The 12,773-nt window shown below is 37.6% G+C and overlaps 1 protein-coding gene across 7 annotated transcripts in view; it reads right to left on the bottom strand.

The window, feature by feature from the left end:
- The window catches only part of magi2.S (membrane associated guanylate kinase, WW and PDZ domain containing 2 S homeolog), a 375,483-nt gene that overhangs the window by 108,224 nt on the left and 254,486 nt on the right, over positions 1-12,773 (bottom strand). For all 7 annotated transcript variants that reach the window (XM_041588487.1, XM_041588488.1, XM_018255760.2 and 4 more), the window contains exon 6: positions 10,749-10,828. In XM_041588487.1, the coding sequence (XP_041444421.1) occupies positions 10,749-10,828 (80 nt within the window). The remainder of the gene's footprint in view (positions 1-10,748; positions 10,829-12,773) is intronic.

Here is a 12,773-nt window from a genome sequence, read left to right as displayed (position 1 = left end):
AACTGCCAAACTGCAAAGCAATGCTGAACGTAACGGTTTTTATCAAATTTCCGAAAATCGTCACAAAGCTTGAATTTTACCCCATTATATGCCCCATATTTCGTAACTTATCAGCATAAAACATCCTAAATATGAACGCCAGGGGTCTACTGAACACTTTGATGCCCAATATGCATAGATATACCAAACTATGTGGCGCACAGAGACCCCCAAATGACAATAGTGTATATACTTTTTTACGGCTGACGCGCTGGCTGCTGCAATATAAGCACCTGGTGTGTGTAATATGCGACATTAGACCCCCTAACAGTACAGAGACCCCAGAAAACCATATATTTTCAGAAAGTACACATTCTGACGAATCCAATATGGGTAAATAAGTGTTTCTACTGCAAACTGGCAAACTGCAAAGCAATGCTGAACATAACGGTTTTTATCAAATTTCTGAAAATCGTCACAAAGCTTGAATTTTACCCCATTATATGCCCCACATTTCATAACTTATCAGCATAAAACATCCTAAATATGAACGACAGGGGTCTACTGAACACTTTGATGCCCAATATGCATAGATTTACCAAACTATGTGGTGTACAGAGGCGCCCAAATGACAGTAGTGTATATAAATTTTCATGGCTGACGCTCTGGCTGCTGCAATATAAGCACCCAGTATGTGTATTTGCACCATAAGACCCCCTAACAGTATGGAGACCCTAGAAAACCATATATTTTTTAGAAAGTACACATTCTGACGAATCTAAACAAAGGTAATTACATCTTTCTACTACAAACTACCAAACTGCAAAGCTATGCTGAACGTAGCGGTTTTTATCAAATTTCTGAAAATCGTCACAAAGCTTTATTTTACCCCATTATGTGCCCCACATTTCGTAACGTATCAGCATAAAACATCCTAAATATGAACGACAGGGGTCTACTGAACACTTTGATGCCCAATATGCATAGATTTACCAGACTATGTGGCGCACAGAGACCCACAAATGGATATATAGTAGATAAAATTTACATAGGCAAAACAAAATAACACAGAACAGTGTGAAATGCAAATAAATCACCAAAACCTAGTAAAACCACAAAAATCAATGCTTTTTTTTTTTTTCACACTAGTGTAATCGGCCACCAGAATTACCGTTTGAATATTTTAGCTGGGCCAAATCGATTATACGGACAGAAACAAGTGAACAACACAAATGCAGAGCTGAAAATGCAATAAAATGGCTAAAAATTCAATAAAATGGCTAAAAATGCACCAAAATACCCAAAATTGCAATATAACCACCAAAATAACATACAAAAGCTATTGCACAGTACGGTTAGCGAATACGCTATTCGGAACGGCAATAAAACATTTTTTTTAGCCAAAAAAGAGACGATGCGATAAGAAAAAAAAAAAAAGCCACAAAGCCATATATGTACATATGCATGTGCACAACGGGTAAATTGCATGTTATTTGCGCTTGTGCACGTGTGCAAGTGTACATGGGTGCCGTGAGTGTGTGTGACCCCCCCCAATCCCCAAAAATCTATGTGTGAGTGTGTGTAAGTGTGAATGTAAGTGTATATTACTGTAATAAGTGTGTGTTGGTGTGTTTGTGTGTTTTTGTGTGTGTAAATGTTACACTTACCTGGGGTAGATGCATCAGATCGATGAGAAAGGGCCCCACGCAGCAGATCTGCAGCTCCAACGGTCATCAGGCATGGGGGGGCGGAGCTGGGCAGAAGTGAAGTGCAGGCAACAGCAGGACGCATAGGAAACGCATCCCTGCTGCTGCTTTGGGGCCCCTGGGCGATCGCGCCCCAGGGGCCACTCGATCCCCTGCTCTGCTTATTGCCTAGGGGCAGGGGATCGTGAAGGAACGGAGCGAGCGGCTCTAACAGCCGCTCCTCCGCTCGCAAACCCGGAAGTGCTGCAGAACGTAGAATCTACGATCTGTGGCACTTTGGTCCTTTGATCCACAGAACGTAGATTCTACGTTCTGTGGCACTTAAAGGGTTAAAATTATTTTCTATAAGTAATGTATAAACAATATTATGACTGCCATTGCATTGCATTAGTGAAAATCATTTTAAACATTAAACCTTAAATCTCATAATTTTGCGATAACTCTGCTGAACATCTTTAAAGGAAGTCAGACAAATAGCTTGGTTTGCATCACAAAATAACTTCTTCTATCATGTGTTACTGTTGCACATTCAGGTTATAAATAATTCAAAGCTTTGCTAATCATCTCAGAGAAAAGGCTGGAACCAACCAGGAGGAAATTCTCTTATGGCTCTCTAAAACATCTAGACTACTTCTCATTCCTCCATCATTAAAACTCCAACTTCATTACTACATTGTCAAATACAAAAGTATATTTTCCTTCTCCATACTCCTGATGTGTGCTACTGGTGGTTCCTTTGAACATATTCAACATATCTTTTCACTGTCTCTAATATAAGACTAAGACAATTTGTATTGAATAATAAATTATCAAGCAAAGAATAGATACCCAACTCAACTGAGTGCACAACATCGGACTTCAGAATCTTCCTTCTGCTGCACATTTCTTAGTATGACTGGCTAAACACAGACTAAAGGATCTCTAGTAAAACTTTGTGTACAGGTATGGGACCGGTTATCCAGCATGTTCAGGACCTGGGGATTTCTGGATAAGGGATCTTTCCGTAATTTGGATCTTCATACCTTAAGTCTTCTAGATAATCATATAAACATTAAATAACTCAATAGGCTGGCTTTGTTCCAATAAGTATTAATTGTATTTTAGTTTGGGTGAAGTACAAGGTACTGTTTTATTATTACAGAGAAAAGGAAATTATTTTTTAAAATAATTGGATTATTTGGATAAAATGGAGTCTATAAGAGATGGCCTTTCCATAATTCGGAGCTTTCGGGATAATGGGTTTCTGGATAACAGATCCCATACCTGTACAGTACTGATACACACACGTACTGGCCATCTGCCTGGAGTTTAATCATGACCATGATAATGTTTATTCCATTAAAGAGAATCTAAAATAAAAACAAATGAATTGATGCAAACTTACTCAAATTGCTTCTCTAAGAACTTTTGTCATTTGCATTCATTTTCTATTTAATGGTTTCTAAAATATTTACACCTTAGATAAAATAATGGGATTTGCTTCCTCTTTAAGGGATTTGTAACACTGAAACTGGGTTAAAAAATAATCCATCAATACATTTCAATTTATTACATTCCCAACATCTGTGTTTAGGTAGGTAGGTGGGCCTGTGCCCTGCACTACCTAGTAAATCATTGCAACAATTTACTGCTGACACTTTTACAGTACTTTGGAATGGTGTGATCTCATTGGCCAGATGGCTGGCATGTGATTTTACAGCAAATATAAGGACATGCCCTGCTAAGTAGTTCTCAGATACTACAGCATTACTCACTGTTATTGGTAAAATGCATAGCCTAAGACTTTGGGTTTAACAAATTCCCTGCTGAAGTTCTAATACTGTGGAATGGTGCAGTCTGATTGATCAATGGGATCTAGTTGTTCCTCAGAATGAAGTATTGGAAGTCATTTTAAATATAATGGTTCTTACGGACTTATTGAATAAATTGAGTATATTAAATATATGTATCTTGTTGGGGTGTTTCACCACATTTATATCTATCCTCTACTTGAGTGTTTATTCTCTCAGTCAGTGGTGAGACAAGTTACTGTACATTAAATAACATGTTCTTCTTTTCCTATTTGTGATACAAGGCTGGTTGACATGGTTAATTCTACCATGACACACTAACTTTTATGGGGAAATTTTACTTAAATGTGCAGTTTGATGCTGTACCAGGTAGTTGGTAACCAGGCGGTAAATTGTGAAGTTTCCTTTCATTCTCAAAATAGCAAAAAGGTTCACATGGCTGAATGGCTAGCCAGTGCAGTCCAGATAACTGGAATATAGCAAAGTCATTTTAAAACACTCACTTTTTTTTTTTTTAGCTTATTATTGTATAAAGAAGTAAAGATTCTTACAATGGAAAATAGATTCTCCTATTTGTTCTGCTATGTCTAAGGGCATATTCATCAAAGTCACGTTCGCCTTGAATGCAAATTTTCCAGTGTGATGCATAAGATGGTTTACACATGCAGATTTTTTAATATTCATGGATTAGCAACTACTGAACTGGTTGCTTCATCAAGGTCTAACCTGCATGCTAATACACAACATGCATTTTGTTTTCTCCCCCACATCTTCCTGATAGGATGATAGTGATGATGTCATCCAAATTGAAATAAAACATTGAAAGGAGAAATTGCCCTAGAAAGGATAAAAATGAGTGAAAATGACAATCATTTTCCTAAGTACATATTTACTTTGCATTCATGCATGTATGTCTTCAGGCCCGGATTTGTGGAAAGGTCACTTAGGCCCAGGCCTAGGGCGGCAGGATTTTAGGGGGGTGGCATGCTGCCCAACCACACCCACAGTGGTCCAGATGATGAAAATTTGCACGAAAAAAAGCGGAGGGGACAGGGGCGACAAACAGCAGTGGGCCTAGAGGCGCCCACAGTGGCGTAACTACCGAGGAAGCAGACCCCACAGTCGCAGGGGGCCCGGGAGTACAGGGGGCCCGGCAAGGCCTGCTTCCTCAGTAGTATGCGCAAGTGCAGTGCCGGCCTTAAGCCAATTTCATCCCCCGCATCATGAAGGTAGCCACTAGCCGGGATAAGCTGTTGGTAATTGTTCCTCTTCCTCCCCCCACAAAGTTCAAAAGCAGAAGAATCTCTAAAGATCCGTGCCAGACCTGCTGCATCATCAATCACTGTGTGCGCTTCGTGCAACAGCGTGTGAGGTAACATTTTGTAATACACAAAGTTTTTTTTTTTAAGAGCGCACACAGTGATTGATGATGCAGCAGATCTGGCATGGATCACATCAGTCAGGGTAGCGTCTAGTTCCTACCTTTAGAATGCACCTGACGTCACGGTCATGTGATCGTACCATGTGACCGCTCCACAGAGGAATTTCCTATTAGTGAGCTGAGCATCAAATTCAAGCATGGGAAAGAGGTAATGGTTCTAGTGCTAGGCTGCGGACTCTTGATAAGACCTGCAATTGGTACTGTACATTTGGTATAGGATGCTACCTGTACCTTAGGTTTTCTCCAGTTCATTGTGTCGCTGGATGTTTGTAGGGTGAGGCGGGGAGTTGAGATTTATTTTAATTTATGTGCTGAATTTATTATCTATGAATCCACCACAGTGTCATCTTGTTATGAGTGCTGGGGGTATTTATAATTAAAATTGCTATTTTACATGAAATTGCCACTGCATTCATTCTGCTTAGTGTTTTATGGGCATTATAATTGAAATTGCATTAGTGTTTTTTGTTCAGAACAATGAGAATTATAGGAAGAGGTTTAGAGGAAGAGCGAAAATAGATACCTTGCTATCTATATATTCAAAGTGGGCATGGTCTTACTTCAGCCCCTAAGTTTGCTCATAGCCTTTACAGAGAGAAATGCAAAATTGACCCTTTGCCATCCTTCTGTAGTTCTGGGGCATTTGTATGTGAAATTGACACTTTGCTATCATTCTATAGTTCTGGGGATATTATAAATGAAATGCTCCCACTATTTTGTGCAGAGGGGGCCCTAAAACATTTTTTGCAGGGGGGCCCTGGCATCCGAAGTTACGCCACTGGGCGCCCACTATGTAAATCCGGCCCTGTATGTCTTGCCCATGAACATCCTAGATGGAGTTCTGTCAGAGTGCGAAAACAAGGAGACATTTCAGTTTCTGGTTTTTTTTTCAGCCTATTTATTTTAGCTGCATATGATTTTCTTTCAAGAATGGGAGTGTAGGGACCCATAAGTGTAATGGCCCTTATGGCTTCACTCCCTGCCAGTGCCTCCTTCGTTGTTGCTGGGTTAAAACTCATGTAACATATTGGTACCTCATTTGCATACCTGTTTCATTGGTTCTAGGTAATGACTCCTTCCTGCAGTGCTGTAACAAAGTGCTTTGCAGGGGGAGGTCAACAATGTGGAGCACTAGCCACATAAATAGGGGGTCTATTAAAATGTATTCCGCCTTTTCTTATCTATATTTCCTTATGTTTTTTTCCATTATAATAACTAATAAATTATTTGGGGGGGTTAACTAAAAAAGATGATTTGAATCTTTTAATTTTCCTCTTACAATTGTTTTGGACAATGGGGCAGCGAAGGACAATTGGACAGAGAATCAATGGTAATTGTTCTGCACTATTTACTGCAACAGATCACAAAAACAATATATAATTACTTGAAAACATAATGAAAAATGAATTTAAACACAAGCCCTATTTCTTGGGGCGACTATATGTAGGACCCTTTAGGATTTATTGCATCATATAAAAACATGACTTTGACACTGTGCTGCTTGCCATAGACATATCCCCTTCAACTTGAAAAACACTGGCATAAAATGTGTCTGAGCAGAATAAAATGAGAGAAGTCAAACTCTCAATCAGTCATGAATGAAGCATGGCACATAGCTATTCTGACAAGTGAAAGAACAATTTAAGTGTAACCATGACAACTGCCAGAATGTGTAGGGAGGTTTGTGACATTTGTGACAAAGAGGAAAGATTCATATGAAAAAGTACACAGTGCTAGTAAAACTGGTTAACATTACAGAGTTACTAGGCAGTGATAACACAGATCTTCCAGTCAATACTTATTTTTCCCTGTACAAATGCAGTTGCCCAAAATGAAATACATACCATAAAAATTCAACCATTGGAGATAACCTGCACATTTTCACAGCAGCTTAAAAGTGTATATGCTGCAACAGACAGGCTACATTACAAGGCCTCATACACAGCAGAATACTTACTCCTTCTAAAAAAGTAGAATCTTTATGTCATTATGGAAGCACGAAAAAAAAGGATGCAATTCCATTGTAAACTGCTAGCCACTTGAGGTTCATGCTGATTTACATGTGCTTCAACTGTATTGTTTTATAGAAAACAAACGTGGTAAAAATGAATACAGGTATATAAGGTCTATTATCTGAAACTCATTTGTTAGAGAGCTTTGAAACGCAGCAGTCATTTCCTATTAAATAAAAAATATTCTATTTTAAATTTAGACTAGTTGTACATTTTTGACTGATTTGTAGTAGCCTAAATAAGCCAGCATAAATACGCGGGCTGATACAAATGCTTCAGAATGCAGGAAAAGAAAGAAGTAGATGTCAGTGTAGGATCAGGTTCTCAGCCTGCTTTTTTCCACAGGTGAAGTCAACCCCCTTGTGGCATTAGCCTTAAGGTCACTAAAAAAACATGAGCACCCCTGATAGGATTGTCTTGTGTAGCATTAGCCTAAAGCATGGTGCTGGGCAAGATGGAACTTTTACCTGATAAATTCCAGGTCCAAGCATTCTGGATAACAAACCACAAATTTGTTCTTCTAATGGGCAGTAAGGTGCAAGACTTACAGACACATTCATTGCAGAAACAGTATAGTGCACAACCTTTCGGCTGAAAAAGGGTCATTTATATATATTATGAACATGAACATTTGCCAATGTGAGACAGGTCTTCAGTTGCTTATAAGTTACCTTGGGATCCTTTGTAACCTCTCAGACTATTAAACATATAATATTTTTGTATAAATGAAACCAGGGTCCAAAGGCAACCACTGAAACATACATGTTGGTAACTTTGTAACTGTTTTCCATATGCACACCATTAAGAACACTTAACAGAGAAAATTGATAAACAAAAAGCTGTTCTGTTAATGCACCCAAGGGTGATACGGCAGTTAAACTGCAATGAACATTCCACTATTTATAGACTACTCCTTATTTGGTTTTGTACCATAAGACTGGTATTAGTTTTTTAAAAAGGAAACAATACTGAAAGCATGACATTTTATACAAGTGAATCATACAAACAAATTAAGGAAAAATAAAGTGATGTTATTCAAAAATACACAACAGAACATTTCCTGATTACAGTCAACATATTATATTTTTAAGAAAGATAGCTTGTGACAAAACATCTCTTTGGCTTCTGTTAGGAAGTAATTGTAAACTGGATGAGAGCAAGTCTGTTAATTCGACACAATAAAATTGCATTTGATAATGTTTCACATAGAGACTGGTGCCAAAACTGGGCACTTGACTTGGCAAAAGGATATGTACTTGCACAAAGTGTAAATGGAGCTTATCCAGAGTTGATTCCTGGAATGCACGCTTATTTTTTCTTTCTATAAGCTAATAGGCGCATTCACACGTTGAATATAGTGTACAGGACAACCATAAATTTAGGAATTGATAATTTAAGAGAAGAGAAGGGCAGCCACAATTAAAGGCCAATATCCTCTTTAATTTTCCTGCAAATTTGTGCTTACTATGCTGGCAACACATAGGCAATCTCTCTGTATAGGCTATGCAAAAATCTTGGAAAGTGCCATATACAGCCTTTCTTGGCCGGTCACTCCACATATCAAGCTGTGCCAGGCCCCTGGAGTTCTATGCCATATACTTTTCAGGTTTCCTTCATAAAAAAGCTATTTACTTAAAAGAGTAGCTGTTGTACATGTAAAAGGTTTGACAAATATGTATTGTTTACTTTAGAATGTTCAATATTTAAAAATATATATAGTTGAAAGCAAAAATTGTCTAATATTTCTTCCCCTGAATGGCTCTAACAAATGCAATAAGTGCTATGCAACTGTCATTTTGGGGTGATAACAGAAATCTTTCCCCCAAAAGGGGGGCAATTAATCTCTGGCATGCTGTGATCAATTTACAACCAATAAAACGTACTATGTAACTGTTTCATGGCACGTATTAGCATTGTGAACAATACCTAAAGTTGAACACAGCACACACTGGATGGAGCAATGTTGTTGTACATAAAGTATTCCTGCTGCAGAAATAAAAAAAATACTTTAATTCCAAACAGTAAACTAACGGTGCCAACAACGCATTTAATCAAACGCAGTCGTTTATGGGAAACCTTTCAGTAGATTTCTATATATAAATCAAATTGCTTTATAATTCCAGTAGATGTGAAGTGCAAATTGAATATTAATTCAGACTGTGAGTGAAAGTATTCATTACTCCCAGAGAAATACCCTTATCACAGTTATGAATGGGATGTTTTCCTCAATGAATGACTAGGCAAAGCTTTGTTTGAATACCAATTATCTCACGCACACTATTGGTCGGCATAAAGAAACTATGTCAACAGCATCTATATAATAATCACAGATGCTTTTGTACATGTCTACACATATTCATCCATTGCTGCATCAAATTTAAAATAAATAAATAATGATTTATTTAAAAGAGTAATAAATTATATACAGTTATCATACACTGCTGTACTGAAGTCATGTACCACTCACTGTATAGAGCTAATTACATTAATTCATTTACACATACAAACAGACACTGGGCTCTTTTGCTGTTTTTTACAACAGCACATAGCAATTAACATTCTTACAGTTACTGCTGTGCAGGTTAATAGATAAATGAAGCCTTGCTATGGAATATTTGGTACACAAGTAGTGTTTTGGCCTAATGAGCATATATATTCTTAAACTAAGGTTGGCTAAGCATTCACCAGCTGCAAAAATAACACTTAAATTGATATTTTTAACTTGGGGACAGAATGTATTCCTGTAATTATTGTAACTGAAGCTCTGCAATTATAGCATACAGGTGTACGACATACAGGTGCTGCCTAAAGATAAGTCATTGTCATATTGGATTTACAATGCATCAGATCATTCCATATGAATAAAATAGTGCTGTGTAATAAAGAACATCAATAGTATCTATGCACTAGGCACAATCTATTATGAAAAGAATCTGACCAATATATCTCATAACTAATCACATAAATCCAGCTATATAAAAAGAATCAACAAATTCAACTAATTCAGTAGCAAGAACAAAATGATTTGCTGAGCTCTAAATAACGGCATTACAGAATACAGTATGCACTCGGCTCAATTAAAGGTCAAACTAAGAACATTTTTGTTACTTTAACATTGAGAACCCAATTTATCAGATCAGTGAGCTTTGTATTACATTTTACAAGCTATGCCTGAGATAGCACAATAGGCCAAAAAACAAATTCATTAGCAGTTATATATATATATATGGTTTGCACACTCATTCTATCTACAATGTATTACAATCTTAAAGAAAACAAACAACCAAAGGGGAATAAATCCCAAACATTTCTAACTAAAGTGAGTAAAAAGTAAACTTCAATGGCAAAGTCTATTTTATAATATGCAAAGCTGTATGCATAACACAGATCATTCTGTTACCTTTAAATGTACATGAAATTATAATCAAAATCCTTGAAAGTGGTCCCCCTGCTTCTAATTGCATTGCATCTTCCTTCATAGAACAAAATCACAATATCCTTCCCTCAATCCAAATCCCCCAGCAGACGAGATGATGATTGTGAGATTTGACAAAGCTTCACATGCCGAATACAAAATCAAACTTTGTTTGCTGTAAACCATAACCATGAATACAAAAAATAGTGAGGCACAAGGAAAAATGAAAGAAGGAGATGAACTGCCTGTTGCAAAGAGCGAACTGTTTTCATCCAAAACGCCTTCTTTCTGTGTAGCTAATTAACATGTTTAAACAAATTCCTCCAGGCAAACTGGGGAGGCTTTAACTTGACCAGTACCGAAGACGTTACAGGAATTCTTTTCAGACAAACCGTAACAACTTACCATTCTCTTTGCACTCTTCTGGAGGCTTTGCTTTTTTTGCTAAACGTGGATCCAGCCATGACGTTGTCTTTGTGTTGTGGCTGAAAAGAAAGGAGACCACTTTGAGAAGGGCATACTGAAATGAATCACATTTATTTCTTGAAAGGGGGGAAATATAAAAAAAGAACAGAGACTGCAAGAAGAAAGGGGGTTATTCCTGCAAAACTGCACCCGATACACTTAATTTGCTCACTGGCTCTAATTACTCCTAAAGGAGTTAGAAGAGTAAAAGTGCAAGGCAGCTGTAAATTTGGCATCCTCAACTCACTGTGCTCACAGAAGCTATTTTTATTATAATCAACCAGCCTGCCTGCCAAGGGAGCCTCATTGGAGATTCAAATCTCATCCAAAGCAAAAGGAATTTATTAGAAATACCCAGATCTTCATTCAGTCTAGTGTTTCCAAAGATCCCTGCCCTTGCAATGTAGGAAGGAATTGTACACGTTTTACTGCATTACGTGTGCTTTATTTGCTTAATAATAGTGCAAAGCCACCCTTGTAAAATCAAATTGTTCCTCCTGTATTTTGTTTCAAGTGACACTGTGGCTTATCACAGTGGTAGCAAAATGATTCAGCTGCCCTCTCACAAAAAATGTAGATAACATAGAAACAATCAATATGAACGAGTCGATGAAGAGGTAATTAGGCAAGTGCCATGTCTTTGATATCCTGGAAGCAGTATTATTCTCTGTACTGGTTATTCAAAATAAGAAAATGGATGCATTTCATTCAAAGATATAATGAATAATTATTTTGCTATGTAGTGAATTGTGACCTGTAGCATAACATATCCCAGTACTTTACATTTCAAAATACAGATGACACTGGCAATGCTTCTGATTCACCCAGGTCAATCTGTCCTTTCGAATCCCTGATATTGATAATATCAATTGATAATGAATAAAAACCCTTTTACAAATGATGTGTGTGAAGTTCTTCCCCCACAGGCTCTAAAGCTTGTAATAAACTATTACTAAACTCATAACTCATGAAATAAAAAATACAATTACAATTTTAAAAAGGTAAAAATATATATAAAATACATAGGGCCGGATTCAAACTTATTGCTTAGTTTATCCCATTAAAACTCAATAGAGGAAAAAGGGAAAATAATTTTTTGACATCAAATTAAATGTAGCCCATAATTTGCATGCCTACCTGCAGGGTCAGACTGGGCCAGCGAAACACTGGGTAGAAACCTGGTGGGCTACACCAACCCACACCCATCTATGGCACTCACTTCCCCCTGATCTCACCCCGATCGCGGCGCAACTACAAGACAGGTACGTGCAGGGGGCCAAGAGGGTGAGTTGCAATTAGAGACGGGGGGCCTGTGGGGGGTTGTTGCAGAGGACGGGAGGGTCCAGAAGGGGGGTGGTGGCCACTGTGTTCGAAGCCTCAGTGGGCCGACCCTGCCTTTCGGTTGTTGCACAGGTATGGGACCTGTCATCCTGAATGTTTGGAAACTGGGGTTTTCTAGATAACAGATGTTTCCGTAATTTGGATCTCCATACCTTAAGTCTACTAAAAAAAATATTTAAGCCTTAATTAAACTTAATATGCTTGTTTTGCCTCCAATATTGATTAATTATATCTTAGTTTAAATCTAGTAAAAGGTACTGCTTTATTATTACAGAGAAAAAGGTAATCATTTTTAAAAATTAATTTTAATTATTTTGCTAAAATGGAGGATATGGGAGACAGCATTCCTGTAATTCAGAGCCTTCTGGATAATTGGTTTCCAGGTAACAGATCCTATACCTGTATAAATACTCTGAAGGTCTCAATACAGCATAATAAAGTTAGACAGGCTTCAAGTAATTGAAACATTGGTGTAAACTTTGGCCAACATGGAAAGTCATATCAGTCAAGGGTTGCCAAATGTGAGGTAAATAATAATTGACCAGTAAAATTGTGTGAATTAATTATTTCATATCTACATGCTAGCCATAAATTAATAGACATTTGAACCAGGTTTCTGATAAG

Source organism: Xenopus laevis, chromosome 3S, assembly GCF_017654675.1.
Source record: "Xenopus laevis strain J_2021 chromosome 3S, Xenopus_laevis_v10.1, whole genome shotgun sequence".
NCBI classification, from domain to species: Eukaryota; Metazoa; Chordata; class Amphibia; order Anura; family Pipidae; genus Xenopus; species Xenopus laevis.
Note: the sequence above shows the minus strand (reverse complement) of the source record. Positions and strands in the feature narration are given on the sequence as shown.